Source organism: Miscanthus floridulus, chromosome 3 (genome assembly GCF_019320115.1).
Source record: "Miscanthus floridulus cultivar M001 chromosome 3, ASM1932011v1, whole genome shotgun sequence".
Taxonomy (NCBI): Eukaryota; Viridiplantae; Streptophyta; class Magnoliopsida; order Poales; family Poaceae; genus Miscanthus; species Miscanthus floridulus.
The window spans coordinates 136,287,596-136,308,295 of NC_089582.1; the positions used below are offsets into that span (position 1 = coordinate 136,287,596).

The window sequence follows — 20,700 nt, forward strand, 5'->3', positions numbered from 1 at the left end:
CGTTCTACGCGGCTATCATTGCGACGCGGCAGGCGATCAGAACGAATAGTCCAGGCAATATCGTCCTTATGCCACTGGTCATCCTTAGGCAGATTAGATACAGAGAGATCGTTGTCGTAGTCGTATTCAATCTGGTCAAAGAAGCGATGCTGCATGGCGGGCTCGGACTGCTCGATGCAGTCGGATGAACGTGCGGAGTCATACGTGTAGTCGTAGTCGAACAGGCGTAGTAGCTGCAGTCGGACGTGGTTTTGCATGAATTATTCGTGCATGCACATACACATATACACCTTGGCCTTGCTTGCTTGGTAATGTAGATCATGTTCGACTCGGGAGAGCTTATCGACGACGTGCTGGATTAGCCATTGTCGATGACGAGGAGCGTAGTCGACGGGTGTCATGGCATGGTAACGACAAGCCGACGACGAGGTCCATGCTATAGATGACCAAAGTCGTCGATGAGCAGGCGATGTCGCGCGAGCTATCGATGTGGCCTGAGGACTGAACGACGAGTGCCGCCGATAAGAGACGACAACAAGAGCCGCGACGTGCTGACAAAGGGCCGCCGCGAGACGACGACGGGATCCACATTGTCGGCGAGGGACGTGGTCGATGAGCCAACGATGTTGATAGCGAGATGCGACGACGAAGAATGTCGCGGGACCGATGAATCGACGATAATGAGCCGATGGTGTGAGCCGCATCTGCTATTCATGGTCACAAAGACAAACGGAGGCATCGAGAGACGTGTAAGTATATAAGAATATTTAATTGTAAATCTAACTTAGCTTTTATAGTTGGGCGTGTTCAATCTTGTGTTGGAGTCGTATCACAAAATATAGATGATCGAATCCTAGGCGAGGGTGTACAGGCAAGCCTCGATATCTTCGACGATTACTCACAATCGACTCGCATGGCTCGAGAGGTCGGCGACATCCACCACCGCTAGTACATCGGTGCAAGGGACGTTGTTCGTTGCCACCGAGGCATGGAGACGTAGAGACGTAGTTCTTTTGGGCGTCACGTTGCCGATCGGTACATCGAGCGCCGCCGCCGGCAGATGCCGATTTGTCGTGGATGATGTTGACCTTGAGGTACGTCATCTGGTTCGCTATGGGATCGGCACGCACATCCCCTACCTAGCACGCCACTGTCGACGAAATCTGATCGACAATCTACCGAGGGGTATACCCACGGTAGTAGATGAATTGTTGGAGGTGCGCGTAATATGAACCAGATGGTAACAGAGACATAAGACACAGGATTTATATAGGTTCAGGCCATCAGGTTGACGTAACACCCTACATCTTGTGCTCTGTTATTTTGTATTATTTTGTATTGACTGTGTATCAGATTCGATATATCTCGTCTAGAGGACTCCTGCCTCTTCTTATATACTCTAGAGGGGTAAGGTTACAAGAAAAATATCATATTTAATATTATTCAATAAATCATATATTCATGTAGTATTACGGTGCACGTCTGAATTTGGTAGGCTGAGCCATCTTTGGTGGTACTACCCATTTCTTATGTTGTGGGTACGGGGGGCCATAACCCACAGCCATATGATACTTCCATCTGATGGAAGAGAACATCCGGAATCGTAGCATCCGTAGGCAGGAATCCAAGGAAAAATTCCAATAGAACCACCGATGGATCAGCCCCGGCCGATCACCGGCTGGTTAGCCTGGCCACTCGAACAATTTCTCGCTCACGTCCCCATCGCAGCCACCATCCATGCAAGCATTATCTGCGCAGCAGCCAGCAGCCCAATGGAATGGACTATTGGAAGTCCATACCCTACCCTACCCAGCCCTATGTATCGGCTGTCCTCCTGCATCCTGCCCTCTGATGCTTGTCTACTACTACGAGGGTCCTGGGCTGCTGAGACTGATGGTCTGATGGGTGAGTTTGAGCTAACTGGCCGGGTGGTAGAGCCGCCTGGGCAGCAAAGCATGGCCAATGCAGCTTCATGCATGCCTGTCCTTGCATGCTACGATACAAATTTGCTCTTCTGGACAGAGGATGGCATGCACTTGATGTCTTGATCTGATCAGAGAGCTGCATAATGGGGCACGGATGGATAACGTCAAACGTCCAGACGTCGAAACGGCCAGATGATGAAGGGCATGGACTGCTGGTTGCAAGCTCATGGCCTCTTTTCAGACTTCTGGGGAGCTGGAAAGAGGGGGCAACTTATCGTTTCCACCGTATCAAACGGGGTGGCAATTGAAAGATGGGGATCTCGAGAACTCTAAAAAAGATGGGGATCTCGAATCCTTTTGTGGACAGCTTGGGTTTTTATATTGGGGAATTTGTCCAAGATGATGGTCAGTGCTATTGTATAGTAGTAGTATGGCATCACCCACCAAACTGACAGTTTCATCCTGTACGTGATAGTTGCAGCCACTACTGGAAGAAATTCAGTATTTCAGTTCGATGAGATTCCCCTTTGCGCTCTTCACTTTCTTCTTGACTGTTAGTAGTATATGGAAGGTTCACGGGCGAGAAATAGTATGGCCATATGGGGGATGTGCCATATGTATGTCAGGCTTCATGAAGAGAAAAAGGGTGATTTTACTGAAGTGGGGAAAGAGGGTATGGCCGGCCATATGGGGGGTGTACCCACTATTTATATACATGTCAGGCTTCATGAACAGAAAAAGGGTGATTTTACTGAAGTGGGGAAAGCCCGTGCAAGTTTTTCCCACGTACGCAGTGTAGCGTCCAGATGCGAAACAAAAACACACCTCGCTAGCCAAAAGCAAACGAAAATTGCCTGAGGATAATTGAGACGTTTGGTTCTTACATGTTATTGGTGCATCTTTCAAAAAAATGCTATTTTGTTGCATCAGATGCTTTTGCAAGATTATTCAGAGTTCAGAGCGGGTGGGCAAATACTACTTCATATATACAGAGCACAAAACTCATTGACTGTTTTTTCTTTCCGTCAAGAAATGATCAAATCTCCCCTAACTTATTCTCATCAGCAGCACAAGTGCACAACTACTGTCAATGATTTATTGTACAAAAACTCATTGACTGTTTTTTCTTTCCGTCAAGAAATGATCAAATCTCCCCTAACTTATTCTCATCAGCAGCACAAGTGCACAACTACTGTCAATGATTTATTGTACAAAAACGGAATACGAACACTGATAAGAAAGTCAGGTGCCAAGTAATCATACCGCCCGGCCGTTGCCAAATTGCCGGTCAAAAAGACAGCACGATCCCACAATCGATTAGCCTTCTCGGGAGGAATTTCCCCGTCAAACTTGTGCCGGGTGCTACAGCATTTTAGCAGCAGAAGTAGCTCTGCTCTCATGTAGGAGTAGTAGATGCAGAAACTCAAGCACCTCAGCTCTGCTTCTGCGACACGAACATCCGTCAGGCTGACGCCGCCGCTCCAGCCAGCCGGTGCCGGAGCCGGGAGCCGCACGCAGCTTCTACACACTCATCAGATCACGTCGAATCATGCCACCTCTAGAGCCTGCTCCGGTTTCTGTATCGCCTAGGTAGGCTTTCTTTAGCCATGAGAGTGCAGTTGTCATTCGTTGTCGAGTCTTTCAGCGTCTGCCTGCATAGCACCTGCACGGACTGGGACTGAACTGCTTGCTACTCGAGTCCGTGCTTGGCATTGTTGCAGGCCTGCTTCATGATACAGCGCTTTCAGGAACACGATGATGGTGCTTGCGCCGCGGCTTATCCGAGGCGCGCGCCGTGGACGCTGCTTTCTAGGCTTCATGGCGACCAATCATGCCAGCAACATGCCGCACCGCCCCGCCGTGCCCGGCAAACGGCACAGCGACGTGTAGAGGCGCCGCGCGAGTGTACCGGCCGGATAACATGTGCCACTGCCATCTACGCGTGTACATGTATGATGCTCGTAGACAAAGGCTACACAACTTACACCAGAGGTTTGCAGTTTTGCTGGGCCCGTGCATGGATGCCTGTCGCATGGATTATGCTAGGCAGTGGCATGCTAGGCCCTCCCCTCCCTGCGATATTTTGATCATTTGATGGCCCTTTTTCTGAACCCTGTTCGAGGGGAACGATGGATCGGTTGAAAAAGAGACGGACAGTTGGCCTTTTGAGGTTTTTGAATAGAGCGACATGCATGCTCCGACTTGGGCTTCTGTTTGCCATTGAATAAAACCGATTGTGTTCGCCATAACAATGTATTGCCAAAAGGCAAACGCACGGCACTTTCGACTGTATATACGTTCCTCAACGGCCACGACGTAGATAGGACATTTAGTCCCTATCACCACATCAGATGCTTAACACTAATTTGAAATATTAAATATAGACTAATTACGAAACTAAATACACAGAGTGAAACTAATTTAAGAGATGAATCTATTAAGCTTAATTAATCTATGATTTAACAATATGATGCTATAGTAAACATGTGCTCATGACAGATTAATTAGACTTAACAAATTTATCTAAAAATTTTATAATTTATTTTATTATTACTATCCGAATACTCAATGTGACACCTGATGTGACACCTCTTAGACTTTAGTCCTAGATCAACACGCACCTCAATCCGATAATACCTGACAGAAGACGTTCTGTACAAAATTTTCTTCAAAACATATACCTTTTTTTTTGCTCTAAAGGGGCACAAAGGTACTAAAGAAGCAGCATGATAGAACTTCAAGCAGGCATAATGCGGACATCACACGCGTGCGTGAGCAGGCTTCGCTCTTCAGGCTCCACCAAGTATAATCTAATGGTATTCTCTGCATACATCCAGCATTGCAATACTCCCGAATTGGAATTCACCCATGTACAGGGGGAAAGGGAAACATATCCTAACCGTGATCACCAACACAATCAAGGAAACATGTACAGGCTGACAGAACGCACACTTATTATGTATACAGCATAATAGAAAAGGAATAGTTATCAACAGAATAATTTCTATAGCATGCACTGTCTCCCCGGTGTATCAATTGGCGCTGACAAGGAAGGCATGCTGGCACACTCCACACTCCACTGTCTCTGAGCCAGATGTTGGAACCTGAACCTGCAATTCCACAGCCAGAGTAGTTTGGGCATATAATATACTAAATGAATAATTACTAGGAGCATAAAAGAATCTGTGTTATGCTGCGACAGTAACTTTTTGACATACCTGAAGATGGACTGTGCAGGTAGGGCACGCGACTTCCCTCATTCTGGTACCAGATGCACCACCACCAGATGCTGGACCTTTTGAAGCAGAGATTTCACAATTCTGATGCGCTCATAATGTATGTAATTTGAACTTGTAAAAGGGATGGAAAGAAACAAGTACCTGAAGACTTGCGGTTTTTCTCCATTTCCTCCTAATCACAACATAATTTTGTTAGAATCATACATATCTTATATATATTATTGCAGCTTCATGATTATCTAGTCTTCATTTGCCTTGTGAATAACCAAAACGATGTGCTATTTACTTCTCATTTGCAACTTCATTAATTTATTTCTTGAATTAAAATGACATGAAACTTGCAGGTAGATTAGTAAAACGTCCTGAAGCATTATCACAGCTTTCATTACAATGAGCGTTACAACAGCAATATTGCCAATCATCATCGGAGAATGTTGGCACTGCCTGTACTGACCTCTTTGGTGCTTTAGTGCCTACATTTACCCTATCAGAACTCAACAAAATATTGGCAAAAGATTATATAGGACACATCAATAAGGAAATGAAATCCTGCCATATTTCTGGCAGTGAACCAAATGCTCCCCCCATATCTTTTTATAAGGCCTATTAGGATTTCAGAAAATTTTTGAAGGCATACTAGACCATTAGTTCCTCTTACAATATATTATCAATTATATGTGAGGTATGGTACAAATCTATTGATGCATAACATTGGCACTAAACATACATATATTTTGACAGACTGATGGTCAAACTTTACTATGTTTGTCTTTATTTGAATTCTAATATGCCTAACATTTCTGAAATGTAGTACTTTCACAACTCTTGGCTTCAAACCAAGCATGCACAATTAATTCAAGTGCACAGCCACTTAAACGAATATATGACAGGAAAAGCAATATATTACCTTCAGTTTTCTTGCAAGATCTTCATGACTTTGCACAATTGCAGATCTGTTGGCAGCTTCCGTAGCAATGCTAAGCCTTTGAGTGACCTCGGCCTGTATGACATAAGAACTACTATGAACAAATGGCATGCAACTTCACCAACGGAAAATCATAGTTTCCATATAAACCTATCAGAAACTCCTGAACCATTTGATGCAGCTAGGAACTTAATAAAACAGAACTTACAAGTAACAAAGCAAGAATAGACAAGATGTATTTAAGTTGATACTTGATAAGGCTAGGGAACTGGCTGTTTATTGATGGGATTATTCAACAATGGCTAAACCTAGCAATGGCAGCAGCGGTAGAGCTAGTTCACCCTCCCTGGGAGGCTCTGAACAAGCCGACTCTACTTCTGCTTGACTCCCCTAATCAGACGGCCCTTAGTTATATCCCTTAATGGCCGCGGCTGAGCACTAACAAACTGTGAACCAATCTCCTATTTTCACTCTCCAGATCCTAACTTGTAGCAACAGCCCCCCTAACAGATAACTATGGCCCATAATTAGCCACTAGAGGCTGCTGGCGCCTTCTATCTTCCTGCCGTACTGCTTCCCAATGAAAGCGTCCACAACAATACTAACAAGTAACAATCCAGAAATACATTCTTAAACAAGAATTAGGAAGTAATAATTAGGCAGAGAGAACTGCAATAACCAAATAACCTTATCTATATAGGGTGGGCCCACTCTGAAGTAACATTATGAAAGAAATCAGCAAGACACGCGATATATATAACAGGCAATCCTGGTTCGAAACAGCTAGCAACGAAGAAGTGATGACTGAACTAACAACTACTGGGTAATCTGTTCTAATAATGCTAGTGCCCATAAAATTGGAGTTGAAGCAAAGAGCTAACGGTATAAAACAAACATTGAAGCAAAGTAATTCCAATCAATGTAAGAATAAAGAAATTATAAGTAACAATTGAGTAGCAGAACCTACCATGCATCTATCACAAACTCTGACAAGTGGAGCATTATCCTCAGCTGTCAGAGCAATTCTTCCCTGACTGCATTTGTCACAAAAGATTTCACCACAGTTCCGACAATGATGCTGCGAGAAAGGAACCCATCTCCAGGCATTAGAATTTTACCATAAGAGATAATGAATGCAAGGACAAATATGCTAATATAGATTACCCTGCGATTGAAAGGGCTAAAATCAACGGCACACGAGTGGCACTTCTTGGCAACCTCATCTGGGACCTATAAGGTACAAAATTAAATGTATTGCAGAAACTTAACAAAATTACAAGTGAAGAAAAAAAAATCATAAGATTAGAAAGGGTGATACATTGATACAATATAATAAATATTGTCAAGAACTTGGAATAAGATCAATAACACCGACATATTAACATATAATTAATAGAACTGAAGCACAAACATGAGCTGACAAAATGTTCAATGAAAGGTTAGAAAATACAGATAGCCAACTATATGCATGTAGCAGTAGCAGGGAAGCAGACATTCTTATAAAAAATAACATGCAAACAATATAAGCGATGAAATAGCTTAAACCACAATGGTTCCAAGAATATTGAAAGTATAAGTAGTCAACGCATAATACAGCTCAGGCTCAGCATACCCAATGGTCTTTCACTTCATCAACAGGTTTTGTAAACATCCAATCAAAACCTTTCTTTTTCTCATTTGATTGTACTGAAGGTTTGCCAGTTTCCACTGCTCCTTTGCTTCTTGCATCTCCACCTATCTCCTTAAACTAATTATACGGAAGCACAAAGTTAAGAAGTGCTGCTCAATTCATCAAAAGGCAAAATTGCTTAAAGCATTGCATGAATAAATAATCCACTGAACAAAATAGACCACCAGGAAAATAATTTTAAGTTTTCTGCAGCCTATATTTGTGCTGAAATTACATAATAAAAAACAGGACCGTTTCTATAGAAAAAAGATTAAAATCCATCTGATATCCAAGTCATCCAATTTGTATCCCTTTTAAAGGGCGTACCCAGTGCAGAGAGCTCCCGCTCTGTGCGGGGTCTGGGGAAGGGTGTAAGTGGCAAGCCTTACCCTCGCTTGTGCAATGCGAGGAGACCGTGACTCGAACCTGGGACCTTCCGGTCACAGGCAGTAAGATTCTACCGCTTGCACCAGGCCCGGGAACTAAGTTATACATGATCCAATGAGTATGAAATTTTTACTACAGTTCAAGCATACAATAATTCGCCCACCATAAAAATTTCACCACAATTGGACCATAGAAGCTACAGCTATGAATTATTCTAATTAATTACAGAAAAGCATAGATCTAAAACTACACCAAAAACTTTGTACTAAATCATACCATATTATATGTTCACTGTATAGATCTACTCATGTGGAGTTCAACAGAATTGGATTTTCCATTTTATGATTTTTCTGTGATTTACTATGATTTTTCAAAGATTCAGCGAAAATAAATTTAAAAAAAAAAGACAAAACTACAGTCACTGTAGCAAAACCACCGTCCAAAACCGCTTGGGGGGTTATTTGACCGGTTTTGGAAAGTTCAGGGGGTTGAAAATCCGGTTTTATAGTTTGGGGGTGAAGTAGTCCACCTTGAATAGTTGAGGGGGTTATGTAGACTTTTTCCTTACAGGTTATGTGTTACGTCTCATTTAGCAATGTGGAAAACTAGAATACAATTTTATTGTAACAACCTCCTGCTTTATAGAAGTTTATTTGGAAACTATTTAAGTTTTGTTTTCTCCTCTAACTACTATTCCTATTGATTACTTTTGGTATTGAGGAGATATAAATTTATACAATCCATAATCAATAGGGGTAAACCATGAAAAGAACTAAAACATGGACTCCTTACTTAGTATATATGTGAAAGATGATAAACATGTTGGACTAGATGAAGTTCCATCTTAAAATTGATGCATGCTAGCAGATAGGATTAAATCTTCCGGCTTCTCATTACAGATTTAGTTCAGATATGAAGCAACAACAAAGACAAATAAGACTGGAAGCAAAAAGATGTATATATAAAGAAACTAAGGCATCATCACAGAAGCATCTTGCTAGTAGGAAATATGAGGCTAAATACTATCAGGGACAGGAAAAACAGTGTTGCTGCAATACCTGCACTGTTGCTGCTGTCACAGTGTCAAGCATAGTATTGGAAGTATAACTGCTTGACTTCAGCCTAATTCTCTTTGGTTCAACATCCACTGATGTCTTCGCCCAGAATGCAAATGTAGTTGCATCCAAAACCTAAATTAGCAGAGCAAACAAACAATAATATAAAAACTGTAATGAATTTGTGTTGTACAAAGATACAAATATCGTCTTCATAAGAAGAAGTTGGCCAACTCACCTCCCATCTTGTCAGTGAATCAAGCAGATAAATCCTTAGGGTCCTGCTTGTACTCGGATCAAGCATGCGAATTCCATCGAGACCAATCTGCAACACCACCGTCAAGACATTACATGTACCAAAATGGCAGTTGCTTTTATTTGTTATAATTTATAAACAACAAATACTAGATGTGGGTTCAATGAGTTACAGGAATTCCCAAGGAAAATTAGTGAATCCTAGAATAATATTATCAAGACCTCCCAGTCTTCAAACAAATGTTGCCAATGATGCATAATTTCATCAAGATTATTATCACTGTACCTGGCAAAGCACATCAGTAGGGTTCCCAGCACCCTCTGGCAGCAGCTTAACCCGAAACTTCTGTGCACCACCACTCGCATCCTCATGTGTTTCGGCCTTTGGAAGGGCCTTTGCGATCACCCCGTAGCTCCCACCCTCTCCGCCACCGCAACCGCCACCACTGCCCCACGATTGCTCCTCCCATCCAGATGGGGCACTAATCGACCGCCCATAGTCATCAGATGGGGCACTGATAGACCTTCCATAGTCATCAAACAGGGCGGATCCCGACCGCGCAGGGGCCGTGCCGCGCGCCCCGTACGGCTCCGAGCCACCGCCGCCGCTGTACGCGTACGAGCCCTCGTTCAGGTAATCCTCGTTGTCGTACCCCGCGGCCGGCGGCTGGTACCCGCCCCCGTAGTACGGGGCGTCGTAGGGCAGCGGCACGGGGTTGGGCTCCGGAGGCGGCGGGGCCGTGGTCTGGGTGGGCGGCGGCGTGTAGGTGTAGTACGCCTCCGGCGGGTAGGTCGTGGGGTTGGTGTTGTAGGGCGGGTACCCGGCGCCGTGCTGGGGCTGGGGCGGCGGCTGCGCGTATGCCGGGGCGGAGGGCGGCTGGTCGGGGTAGCCGCTGCCGAGAGAGTAGGGTGGCGCGGAGGCGTAGCCCCCCGCCACTGCACCCGGCGCCGGGGCGTCGGTGGCGGCTGGATAGGGGTTCGAGCCGGGAGGCGCGTACTGGTGCTGGTAGTAGTGGCCGGAGGGGGCGGAGGACGCGTAGTCGCCGCTCCCGTGCTGCATCTCCGGTGGCTGATCGGACGGGGGGCTTGGGCTCGAGGCCGGTGGCGCCTTCGCCGACGAGGTGGACGGCGAATTTGATTCGATTCGTTGGGTCGCGTTCGCGTTTGCGTTTGTTGCACGGGGAAAGGAAGGCGGAAAAAAGAAGGTGGGGTTGCTTCGGGAGGGGATATTTCCATCTCTTAAAATAAATATTCTATCCTCATCATCGAGATTCTCTACTCTGGCCCCGTTCGCTGGTCTGAACTTTAACTAAAACAGGCTGAAAAACACTGTTCTGGCTGAATTGTTGTGAGAGAAAAACACTGTTCCGGCTGAAAAAACAAGCCGAACAAGCCAAATTTAAGACAAGCGAACGGGGTCTCTATACTTATTTCTTCCACACCCATATTATCTCTATCACATACTCTATAGCCATTATTTCATATTTTATTCCCTTCCCTTCCTCTTTCTCTCCCACCAACTCTCTCTCTACGCTACAGTGCGCTACAGTGTTTATCGCACCTCCCTCACCTGCGCTGTTTGTAGCGGTGGCAGGCCCGGCCGGTACGCTAGCGCGCGCGTTACAGGCGCGGCCGTTTTACCGGGCAACGGTGCGGACAGCCTCAGCTCTGGGATTTTTTATTCGTTTTGGAGCGTGACGTTCGCGGTAACCGTTTGATTTGGCCAGATGGTGGAAGTGGACGGTGGTGATTGATTTGTGGTGGATTCAGCCTCGCTCTTCGCGGGAGTTCGCCTGCCGCGTCGTCATAACTTTTTTTTTACAATTTGGTCCTTTTTTTAATAAAATTTACGTTTAACCCCATAGGCGACGTTAAATGATCATTGGACCCCTGGGGTTGGCGTCATTGCCTATGGCGCCGAGGTAACACATCTCGGCGCCGTAGGTCTTGGCGTCGAGATGCCTCATCGGGAAAAACGGGGCATCCAAGTGGTGCTGACGTGGCAAGCAGGTTGACGCCACGGACCCTAGAGCCGAGGTCGGAGACACAGATCTTGACGCCGACCTTGGAGCCATAGATCTCGGCGTTGACCTCGAAGACAAGATCCATAGCGTCGAGCTCGAATTCAAAACCCAAGTCAAAGTTTCCCTAGCCGAGGCTCCTTTCATTTCTTCCTTCTTGTTCTTGGGGTTCTCTTCCTAAACCACCCAATCTCTTGAATCGAGCAATTTGGTCTTAGAAAGTTGGATTTGATCCATAGATCTTCAAGAGCCAGGTATGTTCTCTCCCCTCCTCATTTTTTACACATCGGTTTTGTATATATTATGTGTATTTTGTAACCCTAAATACATTAGTACTTATTGTTTAAAGTGATTATTATTTTTTTGTATTATATAATGGTAGGATGCCAAGGCGTGGTAAAGTTAGTAAACCAAGGTAATCTCTGTCAATCGTATTATATTATTGGTTCATTTATGTGCATCAAATGAAAACTCCTAGGTTTATGGTTTAATGGTTATTGCTTTCGGTTCTTAGATTGAAATTGGTTCATTTGTTGTTATGGTCGGATGACCGAAAATGTCTTTAACCCATTGCCTCTGTCTAGTGATGTTCCATTATCCATATGCTTTGGCGGTGATCCTTACAAGGTAGTGAAGTCCGATGAAGAGGACACGTATAGACAGAGGTATTCGATGTGTGTCAATTTTGTCTTTGAGCCTACACTTCATCAGCGCCGCATTAACAAGATGGTGGGAAATTGATGTTGCATAATAATTATTGAGTCTGTCTACTACACAACCATGTGTTTTATGCAGTTTCAACACATAAATTTTTTTTCCCCATAGGATTAAGATCCAACAATATTTACCCTTCTTCTACTTCTAGCCTCCAGCCTCTACAGATCACAGATCATTAAAAAATCTATGGAAGGACGAATCACAGATCCGCCGTCGCCGCCATGGCCGGTGGGGGCGCCACCGCCACTGCCGTGGCCGGCACGGGCACGAGCGTCGGGGTGAGCTCGCCGGTTGTCGTCGCCGACGCCGGTGGTCACCTATGAGAAAGAGAGAGGGAGAGATACAAAAAAATCTATATATTTTTTTGCTAAAACACACGTGTGTTGTATAGCATTTCTGTAATTATTTTGTCATATAAAGTCATGCATAATTTATTTGGTGTGTAACATTTGAATGTATTGAAGACCCTCCACCGCTCTGAAAGGTCCTAATGACTAGAGGGGGGTGAATAGCCTAATAAAAATTTCTAGAACAACACTTAATAAAATGGTTAGACTATTATGAGGCGAAACAAATGTTGCGCTAGCCTACTCAAAATACAAGCCACCTACCATAATTCTAGTTTAGATAGTATCCTTTCACACAATAGCTATGACACTACTCTATGTTAGTGTGCTCTCAAAGGCTAACTAAAGAGCCACACTAACCAAGCAAGCAAGCTCTCACAACTAACTACACTAAAGAGCTTGTCAACTAGTTTGTGATAAAGTAAAGAGAGTGATCAAGAAGTTATACCGCCATATAGATGAATGAACCAATCAATCACAAGGATGAATAACAATAAAGACCAATCATCTCAGAATCAATGATGAACACAATGATTTTTTACCAAGATTCACTTGCTTACCAGCAAGCTAGTCCTCGTTGTGGCGATTCACTCACTTAGAGGTTCACGCGCTAATTGGCTTCACACGCCAAACTCTCAATAGGGTGCCGCACAACCAACACAAGATAAGGATTACATAAGCCACGAGCAATCCACTAGAGTACCTTTTGATGCTCCACCGGGAAAATGTTAATAACCCCTTACAATCACCACGATCGAAGCCGGAGACAATCACCAACCTCTGCTCAATGATCCTCGCTGCTCCAAGCCATCTAGGTGGCGGCAACCACCAAGAGTAACAAGCAAAATCCACAGCGAAACACGAACACCAAGTGCCTCTAGATGCAATCACTCAAGCAATACACTTGGATTCACTCCCAATCTCACTATGATGATGAATCAATGATGGAGATGAGTGGGAGGGCTTTGGCTAAGCTCATAAGGTTGCTATGTCAATGAAAATGTCCAAAGGTTATGAGCTACAGCCGGCCATGGGGCTTAAATAGAAGCCCCCATGAAATAGAGCCGTTATATCCCTTCACTGGGCATAACACGGGGTGACCGGACGCTCCGGTCCAACTAACCGGACGTAGCACCGGACGCTCCGGTTGTGAATACCGGATGCGTTCGGTCAGCATACCAGACGTGTCCGGTAGCCCCTAGACTGCCACGTGTCTAGTTCAAAACAATAAAGCTATTGCTACACATTCTACCGACGACCGGATGCTCACATCGGACGTAGAACTACGAATGACCGGACGCTGAGCCACCGAGTCCGGTCGAGTCCAGTAAGCCACCAGGCCGACCGGACGCGTCTGCTAGAAAATGATCGGACGCTGAGCCTCAGCGTTTGGTGGTGTATAGTAAGCATCCTTGCCCGACCGGATGCGTCCAGTGATACCGGACCAGACGCTGCCAGCATCCGATCGGCTGCTCTACCGTATACTGTCTTTTCAGATTCACACCGGACGCATCCGGTGTGGCGACCGGACGCGTCCGGTCGCTGAGTTTGTCGCCAAATACCAGACGTGTCCAGTTACCATACCAGACGTGTTCGGTCACTCTATAACCAGCGCGACTAACTTCTCTTCGACTCTATCTTCTTCACCCTTGCTCAAATGTGTCAACCACCAAGTGTATCACCTTGTATACATGTGTTAGCATATTTTCACAAATATTTTTAAGGGTGTTAGCACTCCACTAGATCCTAAATGCATATGCAATGAGTTAGAGCATCTAGTGACACTTTGATAACCGCATTCCGATATGAGTTTCACTCCTCTTAATAGTACGGCTATCAAACCTAAATGTGATCACACTCTCTAAGTGTCTTGATCACCAAAACAAAATAGCTCATATAGTTTATACCTTTGCCTTGAGCTTTTTGTTTTTCTCTTTCTTCTTTCCAAGTCCAAGCACTTGATCATCATCATGGTATCATCATCATGTTATGATCTTTATTTGCTTCACCACTTAGAATGTGCTACCTATCTCATGATCACTTGATAAACTAGGTTAGCACTTAGGGTTTCATCAATTCACCAAAACCAAACTAGAGCTTTTAATCTCCCCCTTTTTGGTAATTGATGACAACCTTTTCACAAAGATATGAATTGACATTTAATTGAATCCATATTGCTTGCCCAAGCATATTTACCATGTGTTTAAATTGATGACAACCTTTTCACAAGCATATGGACAAGTTTCATGAACCTTAAATGGTAGCAATTGCTCCCCCTATATATATGCTAAGAGTTTGGATTGTAGCTTGCATATATGCTTAGATAGGAAATATAGGAGTCAATATCCACCAAATGATGCTAAGGTATAAAAGATGAACCTTTGAAGCGTGATACCAATCAGAGTGCACTAATATACCATCCTTAGCATCATGGTTAGCTAAATACCACTTGGAAACACTTAGAAATGAAAGTTATCTAGTGATTTTATTTCATCATTCAATCTTACAACTAACATACATCACACAAGCATGGATGTTTAAATTTAATACTTATGCCATACAAGCAAACATATGAAATGCACATTCAAATGCATCATCCAAGTTCATGAGCTTGCTCCCCCTACTTGTGTGCTCAAAATTTTAGTTGATCTATTTCCTTTATCATATCTCTCCCCCTATGTCATATATCAAGATATCTTTATGTTTTTCTCCCTTTATGATACTTCTTCCATTTTTCACTATTTTTACTACTATCTTTGTTTCTCTCTCCCTTTGTCATCAATGACCATAAAGGTTCTAAATATAGATAGTATTACTTGTAGGGTCGAGATTATCAATGTCAATCAATGGGGTGAGGATCATTTTTTTAAATTTGGTCTAGTCTAGATCATTTATCAAAGATTTTAACTCGGTTTGATCTAAGGATAAGCTTCTTCACACCTCCAAATAAGGGTTATCTTGTACCATGTTGAGTTAAATACTTAGAGCTCATTTTCTAGATTAAACACTAGGTTTACAAGCCCATAAACATGTCATATGCTACCACTAGATCAAGTCAAGCATAGAAGCAATAGTGATACCATATAGACATCAAAATTATTTGATTTTCATGAATGAGCCTAATAAAATAGAACTACTTGAAAGGTCCTAATAAAATTAAAAATGTGACTAGATGCACTAAACATGTCCTTAGTAAGGATGTATGCCATGCCAATCAACTTTTACCTTGGATTGCTCAAAAGAGAGGCATGTTATATGAGTGGGGAGTGCATCAACACATATTTGAGAAATCCAACATGTTCAACTCATTCCTTAGCTTGCAAAACCTTTTCTCATCCAATGGCTTGGTGAATATATCGATAAGTTGATCTTCGGTGCCTATACTCTCAATGCAAATGTCCTCTTTTTGTTGGTGATCTCTTATGAAATGGTGGCGGACATCAATATGTTTTGTTCTCGCATGTTGAACCAGATCGTTGGTTAACTTGATTGCACTCTCATTGTCACATAGCAATGGCACTTTCCTGAACTTAATTCCAAAATCACTCAAGGTGGTCTTCATCCAAAGTATTTGTACACAACAACTACCGGTGGATATGTATTCGGCTTCGGCGGTTGATAATGCAACACTATTTTGCTTCTTTGATGACCATAAAACAAGTGATCTTCCTAATAATTGACATGTGCCAGAGGTGCTCTTCCTTTCTAACTTGCATCCCGCATAATCTGAGTCGGAGTAATCAACTAGCTCAAACTTTACTCCTTTGGAATACCACAAACCAATATTTGGTGTATGCTTCAAGTACCTCAATATTCTCTTTGTAGCCTTCAAATGACTTTCTCTTGGTGATGCTTGAAATCTTGCACACATGCATACACTAAATATGACATCCGGCTTTGATGTGGTCACATAGAGTAGGCTTCCAATCATGGACCGATATATTTTTTGATCCACCATATTTCCACTTGCATCACTATCCAAGTTGTCATTGGTTCCCATTGATGTGCTAATGACTTTGCTATCAATCATGCAAAACTTCTTGATCATGTCCTTGATGTACTTGCCTTGACTCACAAATGTACTATTCTTTAATTGCTTGATTTAAAGACCAAGGAAGTAACTTAACTCTCCAATCATGGACATCTCAAATTTATTAGCCATCATTTTTCTAAACTCATCACAAAAGTCTTGATTAGTTGATCCAAATATGATATCATCAACATAGATTTGCAATATAAATAGATCTTTTCTAATCTTCTTGATAAAAAGAGTGGTGTCAACCTTGCCCATTGTGAACCCTTTAGAGAGGAGGAAGTCCCTCAATCTCTCATACCATGCTCTAGGTGCTTGCTTTAAGCCATACAATGCCTTCTTCAACTTGTACACATGGTTGGGCTTCTTGTCATCTTCAAAACCGAGAGATTGCTCAACATATACTTATTCATTGATATAACCATTGAGAAATGTACTCTTAACATCCATTTGATAGAGCTTGATGTTGTGGGCACAAGCATAGGCTAGCAAGATTCTAATTGCTTCCAATCTAGCAATCGGAGCATATGTTTCTCCAAAGTCAAGACCTTCAACTTGTGTATATCCTTGTGCTACCAATCTTGCTTTGTTCCTTACTACAATCCCATCTTGATCTTACTTGTTTCTAAAGACCTATTTGGTTCCAATTACATTGTGTCCCTTTGGTCTCTTTACTAATTCCCATACTTGATTTCTTATGAAGTTATTCAATTCTTCATGCATAGCATTCATCCAATCAACATCCTTCAAAGCTTCATCTATCTTCTTTGGTTCAATGGATGACACAAATGAGAAGTGTTCACAAAATGATACCAATCTTGATCTTATTTGTACACCACTAGAAATATCATCAATGATAGTGTCCAATAGATGATCCCTTGCAACATTAGTTGGTTGGAGGATTGGAACTTGATTGCTTGCACTTGCTTGATCATTTGGTTAAGATGATGTACTAGCCACTTGATCTTGTTCATTATCATGAGAGTCACTTACACTAACTTAATTTGTATCATCTTGCATATTTGAGTTAGAGAGCACTTGCACTTTATCATCTTCATCATCATTCACTTGTTTAGGTCCTAATTCACCAATATCCATGTTTTTTATGGCATTTGAAAGTTGAATACCTCTAACATCTTCCAAGTTCTCATCTTCTATAATAGAGATAGGGATCCCGATCTTTCGTTAGGTGATGGTAACTATCGTTGTGGCGGAGAATGACACACCGATCTAGCTTTAGATCGAAAGATCAAACCCTGTAATCTTAGCACTACAGCTTCTCTAGTTATCAACCAAGTCACGTACTAGGTTGACCTAGCCAAGAAGGCTAATCCCTACCTGTGCAATGAAGAACACAAGCAAGAACAAGAAAGAACGCAACCAAATTGCAGATGAATGATTATCTCATGAAGTTGGGGTCTCACAAACCGATGAACGACGAAACTGTTCTTGACAGAATAATCTAAGCAAAACCCGAACCCTAATGACGGCGACGACGTATGATTATAAAGGTCTTAGGGTCGTCGCCTATCCTGGATGCACCCCCTAATGGGCCCAAACATGATACACGGTCCAACGGACCAAAAGAAGGTGTCGCAGCACCCTGGCAGATTCTAGACGCTGAATTGTTTTACAATTTCTGTTGATTTCGAAGAGCTTTTGATGTGAAACCACTTGGATTGGCTTCCTTATCAAATTATCTTTCCATCCATATGTGTATTATTGAAAACGAAGTCTGGATGCGTCATGGGTGACTAGTTTAAGGTAGACTGGTCCTGGAGGCCGAGGTAGACTCAAATTCTTGTTGGACTGGGACTCCAGCTTGTGTTGGACGTCCTTGCTGGTCATCATCACCTCCACCACTTCCTCTAAGTCCTTCATGACCCTCTCCAATGTTCCTAAGCAAGATAACATAATTAGGTAGTAGTCTATTCTCAAAAGTATGAAAAATATCGCTTAAGAACGAGCTCACCTCTAAATTGAGTTGTCCCTTTCGAGCTCGGGTTATTGGACCTTGCATGACGGTTGAAGGATCAGCGGGTACCTCTGAAGAAGTGATATCCTCATCATTCTACTTGTGAACCCTTGGTTTCATCAAATTCAACATCATGAACTTCCTCAAGAGTATCACTATCCAAATTCCAAACTCTACATGCTTTGCTTGTAGTGGAATAACCAAGTAGAAATCCTTCATCGCATTTCTTGTCAAACTTGCCTAATCTAGTGCCTTTCTTTAAGATATAACATTTGTAATCAAAGACCCAAAAATATGCAATGTTGGGCTTTCTATCATTCAAGAGCTCATATGGTGTCTTCTCTTTCAATGGGTGACAATGGAGGCGGTTGCTACAGTAGCAAGCCATGTTGATAGCTTCGGCCCAAAAAGATTGACTCACATTGTACTCACTAAGCATAGACCTTGCCATATCAATGAGTGTTCTATTCTTTCTCTCAACAAGGCCATTTGATTGAGGTGTGTACTTAGCCGAGAATCGATGTCTAATTCCAAATTCATCACATAACTCATCAATTCTAGTATTTTTTAATTCACTACCATTGTTACTTCTAACTCTCTTGATGGTTGTTTCAAACTTATTGTGAATGCCCTTGACAAATGATTTAAATGTTGCAAACACGTCACTTTTGTCCACTATAAAGAATACCCATGTGTATCTAGTGTAGTCATCCACTATCACAAAGCCATATTTGTCTCCACCGATACTAGTGTATTGTATTGGCCCAAATAAATCCATGTGCAATAACTCAAATGCTTTACTAGTGCTCATCATGCTTTTCTTAGGATGGGTGTTTCCAACTTGTTTGCTGGCTTGACAAGAGCTACAAAGCTTATCCTTTTCAAACACAACATCTTTCAAGCCTTTAATTAAGTCATGCTTAACCAATCTATTTAATTGTTTCATTCCAATATGACCAAGCCTTCTATGTCATAACCAACCCATGCTAGACTTAGTGAACAAGCATGTAGATAATCTAGCTTCACTAGCATTGAAATCAACCAAGTATACATTCTCATATCTAAAGCCTTTGAAGATCAAGTTAGAGTCATCTACACTTATGATTTCTACATCATCTACCCCAAATTAGTATTTGAATCCAAGATCACACAATTTTGCCACGGATAGCAAATTTAAGTTTAAGCTTTCTACTAGCAACACATTGGATATGCTTATGTCATTGGATATTACAATCTTACCAAGCCCTTTGACCTTGCCTTTGTCATTATCACCAAATGTGATACTATCATAACCATCATTGCTATTGGTGTTGATTGAGTTGAACATTCTTGTATCACCAGTCATGTATTGAGTGCACCCACTATCAAGAACCCAATGCCTTCCTCTAGCTTTGTAATTGACCTATAAAAGAAGATCAATTCTTTTTAGGTACCTAAACTTGCTTGGGTCCTTGAAGGTTAGTTACTAAGTTCTTTGGAACCCAAATGGCTTTCTTCTTTGAGCCCATCCATAGTTTACCGATGAACTTAGCATTCACACCATTTGTACCCTTAGTAAGCATATAGCACGAATCAAGCTTAATGGAGGATACATTAGCATTTTTTCTCTTGTTTTTGTATTCTTACTCTTTGTGACCCACTTGCTTGCAACTAGTGCAAAACTAACTATTGTTCTTCACAAAACTAGTCTTGTGAGAAGCAAAGGCCGCCTTGCCTTTCTTGAGGGTATAGCCCGATCCCACTTTGTAGAGAGAAACTCTTTGACTACCCAAGCACATAAGCAAGTGGTCCTTACCACCATAAGCCTTAGCTAAGGTGTGAGTGAGCTTAGTGACCTCCTTCTTAAGGTTCTCATTCTCAACCACTAGTGAGGCATCATAAGTGAGACCATCACTACTAGATGAGGTAGAATTAGAAGTGCTACAAGAAGGGTTAGTAGAAGAAACAATGATAGGCATAGATAATGATTCATCAATTATATCACAAGTTAAACCTATATTGCAAGTTTCAACATGCTTCTTTTTATTTTGCTCATCAAGCAAAGAGGAATAAGCCTTTTCAAGCTTTTTGTGAGCTTTGCCAAGCTTCTCATTGGCTTCCTCTAGCCTCTCATGAGATGTATTTAGCTCATCAAAGGCTTGTTTAAGGTCTT

At 42.6% G+C, this 20,700-nt stretch overlaps 1 protein-coding gene across 2 annotated transcripts; it reads right to left on the reverse strand.

The window, feature by feature from the left end:
• Positions 1 to 4,639: 4,639 nt before the first annotated feature.
• On the reverse strand, positions 4,640 to 10,663 carry LOC136547090 (protein FREE1-like). 2 transcript variants are annotated; one of them, XM_066539058.1, is made up of 10 exons: positions 9,742 to 10,663; positions 9,439 to 9,525; positions 9,204 to 9,335; positions 7,702 to 7,836; positions 7,254 to 7,319; positions 7,057 to 7,167; positions 6,072 to 6,164; positions 5,306 to 5,333; positions 5,144 to 5,220; positions 4,640 to 5,035 (listed from the first exon to the last, which is right to left on the reverse strand). In XM_066539058.1, the coding sequence occupies exons 1-10, from the start codon at positions 10,513 to 10,515 to the stop codon at positions 4,958 to 4,960; spliced, it is 1,581 nt and encodes a 526-aa protein (XP_066395155.1). In that variant the 5' UTR covers positions 10,516 to 10,663; the 3' UTR covers positions 4,640 to 4,957. The 2 variants fall into 2 exon arrangements, with proteins under 2 accessions (XP_066395155.1, XP_066395154.1); XM_066539057.1 differs by having other exon boundaries at positions 5,306 to 5,336.
• Positions 10,664 to 20,700: the final 10,037 nt, after the last annotated feature.